Genomic DNA, 21,250 nt, shown 5'->3' with positions numbered 1-21,250 from the left:
CCAGGAGGTAAAATAATAGTGGACCTAAAACGGAACCTTGGGGAACACCGAAATGTACTGTTGATTTGTCAGAAGACAAACCATCCACAGAGACAAACTGATATCTTTCCAACAGATAAGATCTGAACCAGGTCAGAACTTGTCCGTGTAGACCAAATTGGGTTTCCAATCTCTCCAAAAGAATGTGGTGATCGATGGTATCAAAATCAGCACTAAGGTCTAGGAGCACGAGGACAGATGCAGAGCCTTGGTCTGACACCATTAAAAGGTAATTTACCACCTTCACGAGTGCTGTCTCAGTGCTATGATGGGGTCTAAAACCAGACTGAAGTGTTTCATATACATTGTTTGTCTTCAGGAAGGCAGTGAGTTGCTGTGCAACAGCTTTTTCTAACATTTTTGAGAGGAATGGGAGATTTGATTAGGCCAATCGTTTTTTATATTTTCTGGGTCAAGGTTTGGCTTTTTCAAGAGAGGCTTTATTATGGCCACTTTTAGTGAGTTTGGTATATATCTGGTGGATAGGGAGCCGATTTATTGTATTCAACATAGGAGGGTCAAGCAAAGGAAGCAGCTCTTTCAGTAGTTTAGTTGGAATACGGTCCAGTATGCAGCTTGAAGGTTTAAGAAGCCAAGACAATTTTCATCAGAGTCAAGTGTAAAGAGATAGTATTAAAAAACTTGAGTGTCTCTCTTGATCATAGGTCCTGGTAGTGTTGTGCAGACTCGGGACAACTGAGCTTTGGAGAAATATGCAGATTTAAAGAGGTGTCTAATGATCATGATCTATTCGTCAAAGAAGTGTGCTCTTCAAGGAGGAATCGTGGTTTCAACTGTACCGAGCAGATGCTAGACAGTGTGTTTGGCGTTGTGTGGGTGAGCGGTTTGCTGATGTCAACGTTGTGAACAGAGTGCCCCATAGTGGTGGTGTGGATATGGTATGGGCAGGCATAAACTATGGACAATCTATGGATTTCCAGTTATGTGAAATACTAATTAATGTATTTCTATTAACTGATATCCTTGTATGAACTGTAACTCAGTAAAATCTTTGAAATTGTTGCATGTTGTGTTTATATTTTTGTTCAGTGTATATCAAAAATGTACTTCATTTTAAATGAATATTACTAACCGATTAAACTAATTTTGGCCAAGGGATCCACGGAATAAATTTAGGGGGTGTAATACAATGTAATATTATTCATTTACAATGTATGTTCTTAACCCTGGGCAACATGGGCCTGGGAGGCTCACAGGAATATTGGTATCCACAGTTGTCCACCAATTATACATTTTTCAACTCAATACTTGTATTCCCCCTTTTTTTTGCATGAATGCACTGTAATTTTAGCTCTAAAACTTAAGTTCTCTCTCTTGCAGGATATTAGCTTTAACTGCAACAACAACTAAATCTATTTGCCACATGACAATCTGTAGAATTTCAGGAAATTATTTTAAACTGCTAAATGTTCTCTCCGATGCCAAGAGATGGGCCTTTCAAATCTTCCTTCCATGGGCCTGAGACTTGCGTTGTCTGGCCATTCACTGCCCGAAGTCATAGTAAAACTCCTTGTATGCTACACACAACACCTGATCTGAAGCCTTACATACAATCTATCTGATACTCATCGAGCCAACATCAATGTGTTACGTGCAATACTATTGCAGGCATTGCCATAGGTCAAGGTCTTCAGATTGAGTCGCCTCAAAAACAATTAGTTAGGGAGTACAGTATGTCTGATACTGAAAGTAATGTGTGTACAGGCCACTGGGCTCTGGTATAAAACATGGTAAATGATCCCACACCACCACCAACAACCATAATGCAATCACAATAAGCCCCCACTAGATGGTAGGTGTTTTCCAGTCTCAAGAGTAACAACCCCAACCCTTTTCTCTCAGTACAGAATAGCCCATACTACACCATCCCACACACCCTTCTACTTCTAGTGTGATGAAGGCCTCTCAACATCTGTTTTCAATAACTGGACTCGGTCACCCTTGACTCCACACAAAACGCACTTACATGGACCTAACAGTTAATGAAGACATCAGCCATTTCACACTTAACTCTTTAGTCTTTTTTTTTTATTACCATACACAACCAATTGCTTTCATTATATTTTAAGCGCTACTATTATCATGTTCAACTTTTGCATGTATGTCATATTTAAACACAGGTTCCCATCACAAAGCCAACTGTTGGCAAGACTGGGCATAACAGACTTATGCTGTGAATGTTAGTTAAACTGAGCAGGAATTAAGGGTTGAGGGTGCTATTCTTCAAGCTGTTACAAATTATTTGAATTCGGCAGGATTTCTCAGCCTCTTAAATGTGGAACTTGTTCTATGCTGGGCCAAAGGTTGGTTCATACCTACCTACCCAGACATAAACCTCAGTCACTGGACTTTAGACAGAAATGTGCTGAGACCTGTTACATGTACAGTGCACTTTGGGTTCTTTGTCATCTGCAGCACACAACGTATTAGTGGCAGTGCAGTCAGACTATGTGTAGATGAGTCGAAAGGTGTTTCCCCCATGAACTACTTTTATTGATTTGTTAAAATATTTTTTAAAGAGTCGAAAGGTGCTTTTTTTTTTACCCTGTCAGCAAAAGAGATTACATTAGTTGTGATGTATGCATATTCATGTGTGTTAGTTTATTTTTTTACATTTTAAACCTAGGAATGATCTACACTGTTAATATTTGTTTTAATCTCTTTTTCTTAAGAATTACCGTTTAAGTAGAGGGAGGTGGTGTAAAAGAACGGGTGGGGTGAAGGGGAGAGAGCCGGGTGAAGGGGAGAGAGTCGGGGGGGTGACTGGAACCAATAGCGTGCAACATCCTGCTAATATAAAGAACAAAAAAAACGACTCTTGAAAAACAAGAGCAGGGGAGCCAAGCTGAGGTAACTCGCCGGGTCTGTAGGAAGAATCCTGACAGCAGAAATCGGGGAAACGAATGAGAAAGCAATCGATCACAGCCTATTGATCAACAAATTGTCTTTCTATTTAAACGTTGACGAAAGTACACAGATGGTAAGTGTTTCTCGCCCGTTTCTCGCGTTTACTGTACAGAGATGGCTAGCTAGCGACAGCATACCCTCTTCCCCCTCCCTCTCCTTTTGTGATGAGGTGATGTCCACACGATGCTAACTCGCTAGCTACCAAGGTTGCTAGCCATCCATTCCGTTTTTTGGTGGAATGACTCATGTTTACCCTGCTGTTCTGTTTTTAAATAGGGCAAAAACGTGCAATGTAACGCTATTTTATTGCACTGTGCCAACTTGCCATCTCTTTTTTTTTGCACGCTGATTAATCAATCCGGCATTATGTACGGAATTGTGCAGCTACCCAGCATTTCACTCAAAATGAGCTTATCTCGAACGATACATATTTATGGTTACGTTAGCTTGCGAGCTAGCGTAATATCGGGCACTATTCTCACTGGTTGAGGCTTTATTTTATGTTTTGCCTCAAGTGAAGCTTTAAAAAGTCATTGTCTGTCATGTTTTAGGGTAAAGTGCACTTTAACTTTAGTTTGATCACTCTGATGTAGAATCTGAAGGAAATGTGCACTGTCGATCGCCTTTGTTGGTTTTCTCAACAGTAGTATACATGTTTTTATTTTGACCATTTAAGTTTACGCCTGCCAATCATATACATCACCCAGTTTGACTTCAGAAGCGCTGGCTGGCTGATAATCTTAATGTCTACGTACTGTTATTACCTAATCATGCCAGCCATTATTTGGTGCACAGAACCTGGCGTCTCTCCTTGTTACATAAAGGGCTGTGGAAGGGATTCTGGTGTGGTAGGCGCAAGGCGGTTGTTAAGAACTGGAAGGCAATGAGCCGACCGCATCATTGCAAGCCAACGCTGTGTCATGGTGAACGGTATTAGCCTAGAAATGCATCAATTATATCATATATTGTAACACCCCTGTGAATTATCGGGCTCACTGCGAGCTCATGACAGTAGCAGCATGGCCCGGCACTAGCAGAGTGGATAAAGTACCTGTTTCAAATGGTCTTCTCTTCCATTCCCGCATGATGTTCTCCAAGTTGAGACCTTGGAGAACACATCTGCGGTCTTCCCAGACCAGCGCTCTATCAAATCAAGACCCCGATCTCTATAATTACTGCCTTGGCATATGATCATTTTCGTTTACCGCCACTTTTGTGGGTACAAACTGGGAATCTGTAGATGTGCTGTCTGTAATTTTGGCCCAGTGTTTGCCGAGGATTAACACATGGTTTGAAGACAGATTTACGTCAATGCTGGCGGATTTGTGGGGCAAGCTTCTGTGGCGAGACGATGTTTGTTCTGAGTGATTGTCTTCTGCGCGGATAGAAGCTGGTTTCACTGTCTACGTTGAACGTGCCAAGACTGTCTACTTGTATTGACACCTAGGCTGCATTGAGAATTGCACCTGCAGTTTGCTTGGAACATTTCCATTGTACAGCCAGGGGAGGCTTTGGTCACAATGTAAAATGTGTTCATTACATTACTTGCAGGTCCAATTGAAGTAACCATATAGTGCACATGTTTCCTTTATACAACTATGGGAAATGTTTACACTTGTTTTTTGAGTGAACAGCTCAACATGCACTTCATTGAGCTTTCCTCCATAGCTGGCCAAGTCCTCATGGTGTCAGATTTTCTTTTTACAGGCGTCACAGAGATGGTCTGTTGGGATGGTGTAGATGACAGCACCTTACTACAGTCATTGGACAGGGAGTGCAAAAAGAGAACGGTCAGGTGCTGTATGTTTTAGGTGCAGATCAGTGGAGGGTGTGAGTGGGAGATGCATCCAGCTGTTGTGTGCTAGATGGAAGAGGACTATGAATGAGTAAAGGTAGATAGCCAAAGCTGCCCAGTTGGTTATGGCCATTTTAGCTAGCCTAATGGCGCAGTTAAATTATTCATTGTTTTTGATACCTCGGTCTTTGAGGCAGGGTATCATTGAACAATAGCCTGACATAAGATAAACTAAGACATGGCATAATGACAAATGCCATTCCCTTGTAGATTGCATTTTTAAAATTAATGTTTTTTGATACATTTAATTTGATTCAGTAATTATGTAGCGCTCTTGGGTAGAAGTCCCAAATATTTTTAACTAGCAATGAACCATAGTCAGCAAATAAACATGTCAGAAATAATCCAATAATCATTGTTTGTAATGCCCTGGAGGGATGTAAGACTTCATTCACACAGCATTATGGGATTTATCCCAGCCGTTTCCGCTCCTGTCTTTATTATTGTGACATGGAAGCCTCTTGAAAACAAACTTCCTAAATGGCACTAACAGTTCATTGTGTTGTTTACCCCTGCTCTATTGTATCGTTGCTTGTTGTGAATAACACTATTTTTTTTTTAGATGCACACTGAACAAGACGTTTAAACGTTTCCATCGGTTAGATAACCTTCCTATTGGCTGTTCTTACAACCTAGTACCAAGCAATTGCAGTCACATTGGGAGGACCCAAGGACAAACTGCACACTGCCCAGTAAAAAATTCAACATTTTCCACAGCGACCTCGCCTCACGTGAGAATGACAGCAGCAAAGTGCCTACATGTGCAGTGTATACTGTGGGCAACCTGGTTTACTGAGGAATGCCTACTGCATCACACACCACCCACCTTTCATATCTTGGGATGCGTAGGCTTAAAAGTTCATGCTTTTGTCTCCTGCCTCTGCTGTTACACAGCCTGACACAACAGGCAAAGGGGGCAGAAGGTATCTTGCGCTGTAGTTGTAAAATCTCCCATGTTTTGTGAAATTCCAATGGAATGGTAGACTTCAGATTTGCATGTGTTTTGGTCAACGCGATGGGACCTGTCTTCCTGAATTCCTGTCCCTCCACAGGCTTTGGTTGCGCAACTTTCTCTTCTCTGTGCGATAGGTTGTATCAGTTCTGAGGTTTGACGCTGAGGGCTGTTTTTTGAGTGACTTCATTAAATGCATCATCAGCGGCTTCTCGCTGGGTCCCTACATGCTAAAGTCAATAAAGTGCAATATTGTTAAAAGCTGACCTTGAGCCAAAGGTTGTGGGTTGAAATCTCAGACTAAACATTTCTCGTTCACCTTTTTGAGAGGGGATGTCCGTAAAATGTTCAGTTATGCCAGTGGGAATGTGTGAAAGCTGAGAGTAGATGTTATTCAGAGGTTTTCCTTAGACAATCTTGACCCCTGTTTGTCAGTGTCAGCTGTTACCTCCCTAGACAGGTTTCACATCCGTGATTATGGCATTGAGGCGCTCTGTCACTAGTCGTGTAAGGACAACCTCTCTCACCGCAGCCTCACAGGAAATGGCCTCCCCTGACATGTGCAAGTGAAGAAAGACTTCAACTGACAGAGGTTGGAAAGAAACTTGTTAATTTAGTGGTTTTACTGCCTCGCTACTGCCTCACTTATTTGTTATCTGAGGCTTGTTCATTGGACATGGTGGCCTTGTTTCAGATCCACCTGTGACCAGAAATGTCTGCTGACTTTCCCTTCACACCCCAGTACCATCTATCTCTAGCTAGTTAGCTGTGAAATCGCCTTAACATACTGCACTATCAATTTAGGAGTTTACAATCTCACCATGTTCAATCTGCAGATCAATGTGCCTCAGTGGAGACTGACATTCACAACTACAGATATACAGTGCAAAAGTTGTCCATGCTACGTCAATGGGCCACGCTTCCGATTCTGGGACAAGGAGTGCTCTCCTTCATGGAGTGACTGGGAGTCTTTTTGTCTCCAGTAAAAAAAAATGAATTGGCACGAATGGCTCATTTGAGAGAAGACATCCTCCTGAATTTTGAAATCTGACATGTATGATAGATGTTTTCGTAATCTAAAAGTCGTATTCCTATTAACTTCCAGTGTAGTGAGACTTTATCACTGCTACGTCATACCAGACAGATTTCTGCCTTGAACGCCATCAACTCGGATGCGTATGAAAACATGAAATGACCCAGAGAATCGATAGAACATCACTCGAATCACAAATATCAAATTGTATTTGTCACATGCGCCGAATACACCAGATGAGACGTTACAGTGAAATGCTTACTTACGAGCCCCTAACCAACAGTGTGGTTTAAATAATAATAAATAAATAAAAATACAGGTGATAAATATAATGAACAAGTAATTAAAGAGCAGCAGTAAAATAACAATAGTGAGAGGGGGGGCAATGCAAATAGTATGGGTAGCCATTTGATTAGGTGTTCAAGAGTCTAATGACTTAGGGATAGAAGCTGTTTAGAAGCCTCTTGGACCTAGACCTGGCGCTCCGGTACCGCTTGCTGTGCAGTAGCAGAGAGAACAGTCTATGACTAGGGTGGCTGGACTCTTTGACCATCTTCTGGGCCTTCTTCTGACACCGCCTGGTATACGAGGTCCTGAAGCTTCACCCCGGTGATGTACTGGGCCATACGCACTACCCTCTGTAGTGCCTTGTGGTCATAGGCCGGGCAGTTGCCACACCAGGCAGTGATGCAACCAGTCAGGATGCTCTCGCTGGTGCAGCTGTAGAACCTTTTGAGGACCCGTGCCAAATCTTTTCAGTCTTCTGAGGGGGAATAGGCTTTGTCGTGCCCTCTTCACGACTGTCTTGGTGTGCTTGGACCATGTTAGTTTGTTGATGTGGACACCAAGGAACTGCTTAACTGCATCCCCGTCGATGAGAACGGGGGGGTGTGCTCGGTTCTCCTTTTCCTGTAGTCCACAATCATCTCCTTTGTCTTGATCACGTTGAGGGAGAGGTTTTTTGTCCTGGCACCACACGGCCAGGTCTCTGACCTTCTTCCTATAGGCTGTCTCGTCGTTGTCAGTGATCAGGCTTACCATTGTTGTGTCATCGGCAAATTTAATGGTGGTGTTGGAGTCATGCCTGGCCACTCCGTCATGAGTGAACAGGGAGTACAGAAGTGGACTGAGCACACACCCCTGAGGGGCCCCTGTGTTGAGGATCAGCGTGTGTTGTTACCTACCCTTATTACCTGGGGGTGGCCTGTCAGGAAGTCCAAGATACAGTTGCAAAGGGAGGTGTTTAGTCCCAGGATCCTTAGCTTATTGATGAGCTTTGGGGGCACTATGGTATTGAACGCTGAGCTGTAGTCAATGAATAGCATTCTCACATAGGTGTTCCTTTTGTCCAGGTGGAAAAGGGCAGTGTAGAGTGCAATAGAGATTGTGCCATCTGTTGGGCCGGTATGCAAATTGGAGTGGGTTCTAGGGTTTCTGGGATAATGGTGTTGTAAACCATGACCAACCTTTCAAAGCACTTCATGGCTACAGACGTGAGTGCTACGGGTCAGAAGTCATTTAGGTAAGTTACCTTTGTGTTCTTGGTCACAGGCACTATGGTGGTCTGCTTAAAACATGTTGGTATTACAGACTCTGACAGGGAGAGGTTGAAAATGTCAGTGAAGACACTTGCCAGTTGGTCAGCGCATGCTCACAGTACACATCCTGGTAATCTGTCTGGCCATGCGGCCTTGTGAATGTTGACCTGTCTAAAGGTCTTACATCAGCTGTAGAAAGCATGATCACACAGTCTTCTGGAACAGCATGTTTCAGTGCCATTTGCCTCGCAGCGAGCATAAAGTAGTTTAGCTCGTGTCACTGGGCAGCTCTCGACTGTGCTTCCCTTTGTAGACTGTAATGGTTTGAAAGCCCTGCCACATCTGACGAGCGTCAGAGCCGGTGTACTACGATTCAATCTTAGTTCTGTATTGACTCTTTGCCTGTTTGATGGTTCATCGGAGGGCATAGCAGGATTTCATATAAGCTTCATGGGTTAGTCTCACTCTTTGACCGTGGCAGTTTTAGCTCAGTGCGGATGTTGCCTGTAATCCCTGGCTTCAGGTTGGTGTAGGTACGTACAGTCACTGTGGGGACGACGTCATTTGATGCACTTATTGATGAAGCCAATGACTGACGTAGTGAACTCCTCAATGCCATTGGAGGAATCCCGGAACAGTCTGTGCTAGCAAAGCAGTCCTGTAGCTTAGCATCTGCTTCATCTGACCACTTTTTACATTTTTATTGATCTGGTCATGGTGCTTCCTGCTTTCTGAATTTTTTTCCCTCTGGTTGCACATTTAACATGCTGATAGAAATTTGGTGAGACTGATTTAAGTTTCCCTGCATTAAAGTCCCCGGCTACTAGGAGCCCCACGTTTTTTTTTTGCTTATGACGGGATACAACTCATTCAATACTGTCTTAGTGCCAGCCTCTGACTGTGGTGGTATGTAAACAGCTATGAAAAATACAGAAACTCTCTAGGTAGATGGTGTGGTCTACAACTTATCATGAGATACTCTACCTCAGGCAAGCAATAGCTCGAGACTTCCTTAGATATCATGCACCAGCTATTATTTACAAAAATACATAGTCCGCCGCCCCTTGCCTTACCAGACGCGGCTGTTCTATCCTGCCGGTACAGCGTATAACCAGCCAGCTGTATGTTGATGGTGTCGTCGTTCAGCCACTACTCTGAAGTATAAGATGTTACAGTTTTTAATGTCCCGTTGGTAGTTTAATCTTCAGCGTAACTCGTCAATTTTATTCTCCAAAGATTGCATGTTTGCTAGCAGAATGGAAGTGTGGGTTTATTCAATTGCCTACAAATTCTCAGAAGGCAATCTGACCTTTGGCCAACTTTCTCTGCCTTCTCTTCACGCTAATCACGGGGATCTGGGCCTGTTCCTGAGAAAGCCGTATATTGTTTGTGTCGGGCTTGTCAGACTCATTAAAGGAAAAAGGATTTTGCTTGTCCACGCAGAGTGATCGCGGTCCTGATGTCCAGTTATTTTCGGTCATAAGAGACTAGTGGGAACATTATGTACAAAATATATATTTTTTTAAATGTAAAAAACGAAACAAAAAGCAAACAAATTAACAAAAAATACAATTGGTTGTGGGAGGGATGTATAACGTCTGCCATTTTGTTTCATGGCGCCGTTCACCCATTCTGAATATAACATTCAGAGTGGGTGGCCCTTTAACAGGCTGGTGTAGTCGTAGTGCATTTTTCCTGTTTATTTTCCATCCCTCTGTCTCATCAAGGGGTGCAAGTCAGCGGTCTAAAAATAAGATGCGCTGAGAGACTAACTGAAATTAATGGCCACTGAAGAACACTGGGTGATCTCTCGCTCCGTGTGTGTGTCACAGCCTGGGGTGAAAAGCTTTAAGTAAACTTACCAGCACCAAGTCCCTTAGCTTCTCTACTCTAGATGGAAACATTGATGTCCAATGGCTGTTAATATTCCTGACTGTAGCTGTAACCTTTCTAAAAGGGGCAGATTTAGGCCAGTTCTCTGTATAAACATACCCAAATATTGGACTGAGGTCTGGTTTATGGTTTCTAACGCTGACCGTTTCAAAGTTGTAAGTGGAATTCATAGACGATGCATAGCTGTGCAAGCAAGCACTTGACGCTCCGAACCCTTCCCTCAATACTTTTATTAGGGAAGAGCTATTCCCAGTGTGGTTTCCCTGGGCCTGAACAGACAACCCTGGTGAAGGCCTCCTCTTTCTTCGAGGCAGGGTGCAGTCACCCCCAGACCCCCTGCCATTGTTGTGGTGGTCTGAGCTCCAGGGGAACAGTCAATGGGATTTGTCATTGTAATGAGATTAGGAGCTCCTCATCAGAGAGGGAGAGTCTCAACCTGCTCTGACTGTGGGTGCAGCACAGCAGGGCCCAACTCTTCAAATGGCTGCATGGAAGAATCTCACATACATGAAATGTAGCCTACCTGAAACTCAAACAGAGATGCAGTGTCTCTTCCGCTTAGTGTGAATAAATGACCGGTAAGAGACTGAATATTAATGTTGCTAAAGGTGGGTGCCTGATCTAGCAAAATCGGTGAAGTGCTCTTTTCTCTCTGGCTGGAGACTTTAGTAAGTGGTTCCAACTTCAAACTAATCTAAATGGGTACACAATTGTAATTGAATTACCATGTGTTAATCTAATGGGCAGCCTGCATCTAGCCTACTGTTTTCGACCACCTTTAGTTGTGTGCACGGTTGGCACACCACAGTGTTCATATTGTCCTTCTCACCATTTAAGGAGAGGTTTGGTCTGCACTGATCATTCCCTGTGGTAGTTCTTATCTGCTGTAATCAGCCTGTGCTCTAAGCCCAGTGGGGTGGCGGTTAGCTGTGGCAGGCTCCCCACAGGGACTCTTAAAGTCTGTGTCATCACTACTTCCTGCCGCAACGTCATTTTTTGGTCGGCAGTCAGTGGCGTGTCTTCATGTACAAATAAGGCAAAAGAAGGCAGATGGCACCAGCCATGTAGAAGCCTTCCAGGACTGACTGTGTGCTTGCCTGCCATAGTATCTATTCTTGTTTTCATTCATTTTATCTTGTGCAGCCTGAATTGGTGATGAACCTTTCTGTAAGGTACTGTATGTTGCATGCTGTGCTAAAACAGGAAACCATTGCCTTTTTGAAGCAGTTTATTTATCTTATGAAATATGAAGCTCCTGTTGAGTGTTACTCATGGTAGCTTTCTTGTTGCAACAGGAAGTGAGTTTGCCATGCAGTGCACCCTGTACCCTACCCAAATATGAGAATGAAGGAGACTTGGTGAGGAGGAAGATGGTCAGGATGGTGATTGCATCTACAGGAAGTTGCAGTCCCTCCATCAGACATTCCGTTCTCACAAACTAAGGCAACACCCCAGCTTCCTCAGTCATTCAGTTTTAAAGATATCTGACATGATTTTCACGTCAGGGTTCAGTAGTGAATGGGCGACAGTTACGCCAATGCAAAAATTACTAATTTGATCATTTCAATTTAATAGAATACCAACTGTATTCCCAAAGTCTCTGTGGTAACTATCATCTGTGCACATGCTAGATGATGTGTAAGGGCTTTTGGGGAGCTCTTCTTTGATCCTAATGGCTGCCAGTTGTGAAGTGCAACGTGATTTGAATCAGTGGCTGATGGGTTTCACTCTGAACCGCTTGTTACGGCTCAACATTATTTCAGTTTAATTTAGTTTTTCGGGCCGTTCCAACACGTTCTAATTGAGCAGACACAATGAGGAGCTGGATTTGTTGTAAACAACCCATATCCCTGTGGATCAGTGCTCTGTGTCCACTCCCCTTCAATGTGTGTGAATGTAGCCTAAATGTCCTCCTTTCTGTTGCACGGGCTTCATGAAAGGGCTGTCGCAGAGTTGTCTGTCAAATGAGCCCCCCCTGACTACTACCACCAATCTCCTTCCATAACAGTCAGGGTTTAGATGTCAGCAGTGGACTTTCCCAGAGAGCAGTCTGGCCTGCACACAAGTGGACACAGCCTTTACAGTGCGTCTGCCTAAATGCGTGTTTCTGTCTGTCTGCTAATTGATCTGCTAGTCCAGCTTCAGGGTGTGGATGTTAATGTGGAGAAATTGCTGAAGCCTGTCGGTCACATAGTTTTGAAGTATAGTTCTTCACCAGGTGTGTTTGGAGCCAGGTGTGACAGCTGAGACCTAGGCGCCTTTGACTAATTGCTTGACCCGTGTCTGCCCTGTGGTCTTTTGTGACCCAGTTTCAAACTGACTCTAAGCCACTCCACAATGATCTGCTAGGTCAACATCTGTTAGCAATATGGCAGACAATATGATACCTAGCCTGCCCTCATGGGTTTTGACAGGGAGTCAGTGTCGACAGTAGGGTCTAGGAGTTCATGTTTGTGTATGTTGAAAGTAACTTGTTTGTGTACGGTATAATGCAGTTGTCATGGAGAGGAATGAGTGTTCAGGGTCTCTCTGTAGAGTCAAGTTGAACCAGGAAGTTCATGGATGTTTGTGTCAGAGTGTAGGGCTTTGGAGCAATGAGTAGAGAAATGAGACAGGCCTCCATTACATAAGGCCTTTAGTTTTATAGCCCTGAATGGTGTGCTCTGTTAAGGCCAAGCTCTCACACTGAACTGTTTGTAAGGTTTGTGAACAAATGGGTTTTTTATTGACTCAAAGTTGTACATCAGAATTCCAGTTTAGTGATGTAGTGTAACAGTGGCATTGGTTGCTTTCTTAAACCGCTATGCAAGTCGAGAGCATCCAGAGGATGTCCGTAATGCTTGGGGTTAGTATTTGAAATGGTTGTACTTCCCTATGATTGTGTGTTCAGTGTACCTACTCACATGTCCAGACAGAAGGTAGCTGACCTGCCCTCTGGGGAGTACAGTACACTGACAAATGGAGCTGCTGGGAGGGAGAGAGCAGGAGTGGGGAAACGACTGAGATGAGAGGGATATTATGGACATGGTATTGTCAATATAACAGGGGAAATCCTGAATGCTTACACTTCTGTTGTAATAACACTAAATAGGAAAGTACTGAGGTTTACTCATTTTTATTCCAGGACAACAGAAATGCCCCTGAAGATAAACCTGTCCAGCGCTCCAAAGTAAATATACCTCCATTATCACCCCCCCCCCCCCCTCCTTTGTCCCAGTTTCTACCCAGTAGGACATTATCTTTTAATCACTATCCTTCTCCATTACCTGTCTGTCTGGCCCAGTGTATCTCACCCTACTGACCTTTACTCAGATGTCATTTAAGCGTCATCCATAATGGAACTACAGTTTATATACCAGTATATGTTTTCACATACTCTCAACAGCAACTCATTTCGATAGATTGGTTATAGACAACTGAGCAAGTTGAGATGATGCTTCATTTATCCATTGAAACACATGTTTGAAGCCGTAGTAACGGTGTGAGTTTTGTTCATGTGCGTAGTCCTTCAGCTTCAAGACACCGAGGGAGGTGTGCTCGTCATGTGAGAAGACCGTCTACCCCATGGAGAGATTGGTGGCTAACAACCTGATATTCCACTCGGCCTGTTTCTGCTGCAAACACTGCAACACCAAACTCAGGTGAGACACACACTCACTCACTCACTCCATATCAAACTGTGTTCTTTTGTTTATATTCTGCCCCTCCCTCCCTGCAGCCTGGGCACATTTGCTGCCCTTTCGGGGGATTTCTACTGCAAGCCGCACTTCCAGCAGCTCTTCAAGAGCAAAGGCAACTATGATGAGGGCTTTGGCCGCAAGCAACACAAGGAGCTTTGGACCTCCAAGGAGGGAGAGAACATAACTAAGACTGCGTAGCCACGCCTGTCTGTGTCCCAACCGTTCTCCCACGGGAAAGGCTATACGGACACTCCTGACCTGCAAACCCACTTTTATTTTCACAATTGGTAACGGTCAGGCTTAGTTTTAGATTTTGGTTGTTTTGCAGGTCAGCAGTATCCTACTGGCATTTCCCATCTCATCCCCAAAGCTGCCTCGTCTCCACCTCCAACTTGTCATAAAGAGCACCAACGTGTCATGAGGGGTGCAGTCAACGCTCCTGTGCTCTCGCTCCACATGGAAGACACACACCCACGATGACTGGCCGGTCGCCCCCTGTTGCTCGACATTTTATTTAGTGGGGTGTTTATTCCTTTCATTTGGTTTTAGTATCATTTTCATTTTACATTTGCTCTTTTGAAATTGTTGATTGTGACCAAACTGCTTCTTCACAAACCAGTGGTATGTTTCTGCTGTCTTTTTCAGGACTACATATCATTGTTTTCTTGTTTATTTTTCGGATAAATTTGCACCCTTTTGACGCAACAGGCGCAAGGGACCGTATGCTCAGGTGAACAAATGGTTAGAGAAGCTGGAGTTCACTCTCAGCTGTAGAGCATACTCAGGTCAACCATACTGAGCTAGGTTCATTAGCAAGTTTGTATTATTTTATGACCTCTTCAGTTCCATATCGTCAATTAAATCTAACACCAATTTTAAAGGCCAGTCCTCTGCGTTGCGGTAGCACCGGCGGAAGCCAATTTGTGAGTTTGTCAGGGTTCACTTATCTGAGAAACAAACACGGTACTGTAAAACTGTCACGCGTTCTCTCTCTGGGTACATTTAGTTGAATTCTGTCTTATTGTTCAAATGTTTTTTTGCTCCTATGACCTGAATGGCTGCTAGGTTTCAGTTCTGCATGTTTGTCCTGTATGAGTCTTAGCTGTCATACCTTTAGTCTGTACTGCCCTCCTGTGTTCTGGATGACTTTTTAAAACGAATCTGCTTCATTGACTCTTAATCTCACTTTACTGGTTTTAAAATGCTCTCTTTGCTCTGTTATTTGCTGGGTTTGACGGTCATGCGATAAGTTGCTCTCACTAGTAGAGGCTTTTTCGTCTTTATTCTGAATATGAGAAGTATCTCATAGGTGTTGTACATAGCTTGTGCTTAGTGAACATATCGCACTATACTGTGCACATATGACCATGCATGTTAACCAGACAAGTCAATGTTAGATTGACAGGGAACATAGCCTAACAGGAAACCACAACTGTCACGCTAATATCCCCTGCTGCTTCCTGTCTATGCAGAGCTGTCTGTTCATGTACTAAATTGGGCTAAGTTGGTGTGTAAAACTAAGCGGGACTTTCGGATCTTTCAAGACAACTGTGAACTCTGGTAGGGGAACAATGTCAAAATCCTGATGTCTGTGATCTGCCAATTGGAAAAGTCAGCTCTAGAAAGAGGCCAGAGTTTCTGACGCAGAATTATGAGTTGGATGACCTTTTAAAACAAATCCCATCAACTTTTTCTTTTTGAGTTCCCTGTTGTCTTGAATGCTCGAAAGTCTGAGAATTCAGTGTTCTGAATGTGGCAGAAATTCACATATGACTGGGATGTCCTGATGAGGCCACAAGTGAAATCACATAATGTAAAAAAAATATATATATATATTATCGTGCTTCTCCAGTGACATCACATCTGCTAACATAAATATATTTTATTCTTTTTTTATAAATGCCTCATGGCTTTCTTGTCTCGACTGCATCACGTGATTCTGAGCAGAGGTGGTGGATTTGTGAAGATGGTTCACTTCAGGCCGTTTACCATTGGGGAAAAAAATTGGGTGGATGAACAGGGTGGATCTCCCATCGACACCAATGTGATAGATAGCAGCTGGGTCTGGTCTACTTTATTGACTAATGTAACCAGAAAGAATGAGGGAGTGGGATGTCTCGCTGCTGCGCCATCTCTGATTTTGAGCACCAGGACCTAGTACTATGTGAGGGGTGGGCGCTAACAGGGAATGTTTGAACTGGGGCATATTCAGGGGAATTCCTATGCAGTGAGTAAAGCCCAGGCCTACAGAGCCCTGAACCTCAGAGTAGTGCCTCCTGGTGGGAGAAGAGAGGTCGGAAATGCTTGAGTCAGTTCAGCCAGTCCCAGTAAAGGCTTGAGATATTACTTATCACACAATTGTCAATAAACACGTTTGCCCCCAGTAATTTCTTCTGTATAGCTTTTACTCATTTTTTTAAGACGTGGGAGTGGCCTCGGGATGAAACGGTTGTGCTACAGGTATTTTTGGCCAACAAACTCAATAGATAAGATTTTTATTTTCTTCATTCTAGCTTTAGAATGAAACTAAAGCCATTGAATTACATCATTTGGAAAGTATCCAATGCCACAACACTTGAATGACACAATGTATATTGTGATGGAAAGTTTACTGTGAATTATAAACTGGGTGGGTCGAATGCTGATTGGCTGAAAGCCGTGTTATATCAGACCGCATACCACTGGTATGACAAATCATTTATTTTTACTAATCTAATAATATTGGTAACCAGTTTATAATAGCAATGAGGCACCTTGGGAGTTTGTGCTATGTTGGGAATATACCAAACCTCCTCGGGCTTCATTGCTTAATTAGAGCATGCTGTGCAGAATAGGAAATAAAATGTTACTTTTTGATAAGTAAATCCTTAGGCAATAGTTTTTGCCATTTATTTCTAACATTTAATGCTTTTTCAAAACATTTTTTTGTTTTTGAGTGCACATACCTTTCTCCCTGTTCCAGCCTATTCCCCTGTGAATGAAAATAATCCTTCTGCTTGTTTTCCACTTAGTCCCTGTGGTGGATATGAGTGACTTCACTCAGCCAGAAGTTTACGTACCCGCTCATCTTCCACTCTCTCCTGAATGGTTTTCATTTTTCCAGTACATTTCCTCAAGTTGTAAAGTTATCTATTTGTTTTTAACATTTTGTAACGGTTCTCGAGACCACCCAGAATGCTTTGTAACCAAGAACAGCATATCAAATAACACTGTGTCCATGTCGTCTTATGTGTGAGGAGTACCAAGGTACAATGGCGTTATCCTGTGAATAAACTTTCTTTGTATAGAGAAACAAACAAAAAGAAAGTAGGTACACTTTTCCATACTGGTACCAGGAGGCTCAGGTCTATGAGAGCTGTGTGACTGTCTGTGTTCTGCGAGTCATGTAGTTGTGTGCAAAATTGGATGTAGACTTAACATTTATTTTTCAATGCAGGTGTCACTGTTGTCAAAATGTAAATGTATGCATTTAAAAACAAAAACATTCTGTATAACTTACTTAACCTGTGGATGGTGGCCTTACAAGCAAAAGGACGTTTTGGCTCTTACTCGTCTTTCACCTCTACTCTCCTCTCTTCTTCTTTTGGATTATTACTCCAGTTAAATTGTGTTGTAGAAGAACATGATTATAAATGTGATTTGTCCCCCTCCCACCCACACCTACACACAATCAAATGTATTTTGTTTGATCATTTTCTTTCAGTAGTTTACATTTTTACATGCTTTTGAAAAAATAAATGAAGATGCTGGTGATAAGTGAGATGGTTGTCTTTATTACATGAGTAAAGGCAGTGCATATTTCATATTTGATACTAGTCATTTGTTGGGTAAATAGTAGGCCTGTTTTATGAATTGTATAGGAGCTAGTGTGTTTATATACTGTTATAGACTCTTTCAGATGCTTGACAACAGGAGTTGTTTTAGTTCAAGGTGCCTGAAGAAAACAGAACAGAGCATCAATATTGTCTCCTACTTGTACAGATGTGTTATCTTAATTTGACCAGTTCCCTCACAGCAGGAAAATAGTCCTGCAGCAACAGGACATTTTTATTATTAAGTGGGTGATAAGTGGACATTTTTTTGTAGGGGTTGATATAGGGTCTTAATTTGATCACCCTTTTGGAGGAGAAATTTTAAACCAATAGTGTATTTGAGATTTTAAAAGGATTCTGAAGTTTGTCATTTCCACTTTGAAATTTCAGCCTTGGTTTGACATTACATTTTTCATAAGGGAAAATCAAGGCTAAAATTTCATAGTGGAAATGACAAACTTCAGAATCCTTTTAAAATCTCAAATACACTACACATTTTAAATGTATCCTCCAACAGGGTGATCAAATGAAGATCCTACATCTGTATCAACCCTTACAAAAATGTCCATAATCCACATAATTCACATTTCCTGTTGCTGCAGGATTCTGTTCCTGCTGTGGCAAACGGGCTCAAATTAAGATTTCACATCTGTAAATGTTATGTTAGTGCAAATTAAGTTTGACATTTTAAATACATACAAGTTTGCATTTCCTGCCGCACAGGAAAATTCTCTGAGAGAACAGACTAATCAAATTAAAATAGAAAATCTGTAGTTTCTTTCACTTTTTATAGGCCATGTTGTTTTTGCTATTGAACCATTGATTAAACACTAAAGTACTGCTTTTGTGGTATTATTCAAGTCTTGCTGACCCTATACTTCTATGGAATAATCTACACTTACACAAACTATATTATAGCCCTGGGTGCAGATTTGTTAGACTGAATTTGTTAGATTGAATTTAATGTGTCAAATGTCACTGAAGTTCATGAGTTCAGTCAAGTTGAAGTCAAATGCCATATCATTTTAAATAAGGATGTTATTTGGTCTTCATAATGGTATCTGCTCATGGTATTTGTCAGCGCTCTGTCTAGAAAGTTATTTTGTGATGGAGAACGCATAAGTGAAATTTCTAGGCCTTTACTTTTCATGCAGCCTACGTCATCGATGTATGTGTGGATGGTCGCAAGTCTGGTTTTGAGCGCGCCATTAATATTGTGCGCGCTACCAGGAGCAAGAAATCGACAGAGGAACAGCGCGCCCCCGAGAAAAGCACGGAGTCGTTTTAGTTACTGTATGCTTTACCCAAATGGAACACAAATCTGAGTTATTATGATGCACATTTGCCCATGACCAACCACGGCATTCAGAATATTGAATCATAAGCCTACAAAGCATTGGGAATATACACCTTTTTCTCGTTTTGTCAGAAACGTTCTATAGGGGTTCCGGTGACGGATTGTTTTTTCTGTCAGGAAATTGGTTGCATTAAAAATAAATTTTACTTTATGACGGTGAGCATCAGGACCTGGATTTATGGAATATCTTTCGCTCAAGTCTTCTGAACAGTTGGTGCATGTTTATCACTTCTATTGCACAAAGAAAGCACAGTTTCTTCCACTTTTGTTGAGTTCTTCCACTGCTTATCGGGCATCGCGAGATGGTAAAAGTTCAGTTATGCGCACAATATATTTTCTCGATAAAACCATCCAATCATAACTTGTTATCGATGCAAATGTATTAATTGTGTGTGGTCAACTATGTGTTGCACCCGTCTCCTATAATTTTACACCATTATTCCGAAAATAATAGCCTGCTTTCGTAGTTGAATCTTCATCTCCCATCTCCACCATGTTGTGTGTTGAATTACATTTTTTTTCACCTGATTTCTTTGTTATAAAACGTCTGGTGCCTGTTTGCAGTTTATGGTTTAATAATAATTATTCTGTATAGAGATGGAACAATACAGTTAGGAGAGAAAAAGGGCATAGAACAAAACGGAAAAAACTGCAAATTTAGCAGGAAAAGAGGCCATCAAAATCACGGAAATCGCTTCGTCCTTTTCCTTTGGTGTACTGTTACACTGTTGCAAATGGATTTCATAAAGGCAACACGGTTATTGTTACATCTTTTGTGTTAGTTCACCCGTTCCATGCTGACAAAATGTCACTGGGAAATATTGATTATTGAATTGAGAGAATTATGATGGCCTATGTTCGTTTTTTCTATTCTAGTGTGTAAATTGGGCTTCTTGTTCCACAATGAAATGCCATCGGACGTTTTTCTTTTTTGATAAAGTTTGGAAATATGGGCAAGTTGTCGAACGTTTTTGTGGTGACGGAAAGTTGACGCTTTTCTTTTTGGTCACTTTCTGAGCGCAGTCTAATGTAACGGATTTTGGACTATATTTCTGTTAAATTAATTTGGCTTTAGAGGAATCCAAATGTATACGCATGTACAGTGACGATCTCGATGTGACGACATTGTGTTTTCTAGGCCTACTGCTCATTAGAATTGATATTTACTGGCTAGTGCGTAACAAACTTTCGTGGACCAGCGCGCGCACTAGTGCCCCCGCACCTGGGGGCAACCCCACCATGGCGCCCTCGTCCCTCTGTATCTCGGTGTGGTTGTGCGAGTGAATCAACAACAACGACTGGGGATCAAAGCTGAGGATAATGCTCTGGAGATAACGGTTCAAACTGACGCTGCAGCATCTCTCCTGAGCGACCCAGTTAGAAGTTGAACCAGGACCCCCGCTAGAGGGAACGGCTCTCATCTTACAGACAGACGTTAATCATCAGGGCAACAGCACAGGTGAGAGAGAGCTCATGCATATTCAACACATCACATCACAGAACATTTTCAAAAGGAATCCAACCTATAGAAACACTCACGCCCTTATATGCTGAATATGGCTAAAGGACAACACTCAATAAGCTCCACTCAAAGTGACATCATTTTTTAAAAAAAAATCAAATTAATGAATAGTTAAGTGTCCCTAAGCCTCTTAAGGCCTAGTTGTACATCACCTGTAATTCTCATAGCCTAGGATTTCTCTCCTTCCTCCATGACATTACTTGATCAATTGGACAGTCCCCCAAGTTGAAGTTAATTACTACCTAAAAAGCAATGATGAAAACCAGCAGACACTGTGGCCCACAAGAACTGGAGTTTAGAATGATACAGATGTAGGATCTTAATTTGAGCCAATTTGCTACAGTAGGAAAATTACCCTGCAGCAACAGAAAACATTAATTATTATGTGGATTATAATTAAAGCTGCAATATGTAACTTTTTGGGTGGCCCAACCAAATTCACAGAGAAACTGAGTTATAGATCTGTCATTCTCATTGAAAGCAAGTCTAAGAAGCGGTAGATGTGTTCTATGTGCACTATTTCTATGCTTCCCATTCTCTTGTTTTGTTTTTGCTTCTTTTACTTTTGGTTTTGTACAAATCAAATCAAAATCAAATCAAATGTATTTATATAGCCCTTCTTACATCAGCTGATATCTCAA

At 42.2% G+C, this 21,250-nt stretch overlaps 2 protein-coding genes across 4 annotated transcripts in view; both read left to right on the top strand.

The window, feature by feature from the left end:
* Positions 1 to 2,450: 2,450 nt before the first annotated feature.
* On the top strand, positions 2,451 to 17,678 carry LOC110538642 (LIM domain-containing protein 2). Of its 3 annotated transcripts, none has more exons than XM_021625584.3 (4): positions 2,451 to 3,040; positions 13,363 to 13,407; positions 13,743 to 13,879; positions 13,957 to 17,678. In XM_021625584.3, the coding sequence occupies exons 1-4, from the start codon at positions 3,038 to 3,040 to the stop codon at positions 14,114 to 14,116; spliced, it is 345 nt and encodes a 114-aa protein (XP_021481259.1). In that variant the 5' UTR covers positions 2,451 to 3,037; the 3' UTR covers positions 14,117 to 17,678. The 3 variants fall into 3 exon arrangements, with proteins under 3 accessions (XP_021481259.1, XP_090049966.1, XP_090049967.1); XM_090193841.1 differs by lacking the exon at positions 2,451 to 3,040 and adding an exon at positions 7,169 to 11,596 and having other exon boundaries at positions 13,957 to 17,674; XM_090193840.1 differs by lacking the exon at positions 13,363 to 13,407 and having other exon boundaries at positions 2,874 to 3,040.
* Positions 17,679 to 18,882: 1,204 nt separating this feature from the next.
* Positions 18,883 to 21,250, top strand: part of LOC110538641 (mitogen-activated protein kinase kinase kinase 3) — a 20,269-nt gene continuing 17,901 nt past the window's right edge. The window contains exon 1 of the mRNA XM_036938792.2: positions 18,883 to 20,546. The gene's annotated coding sequence lies outside the window, so the exon portion shown is untranslated. The remainder of the gene's footprint in view (positions 20,547 to 21,250) is intronic.

This window comes from Oncorhynchus mykiss, chromosome 12 (assembly GCF_057628025.1).
Source record: "Oncorhynchus mykiss isolate SJ-2025 chromosome 12, ASM5762802v1, whole genome shotgun sequence".
In the NCBI taxonomy this organism is placed as follows: domain Eukaryota; kingdom Metazoa; phylum Chordata; class Actinopteri; order Salmoniformes; family Salmonidae; genus Oncorhynchus; species Oncorhynchus mykiss.
Note: the sequence above shows the minus strand (reverse complement) of the source record. Positions and strands in the feature narration are given on the sequence as shown.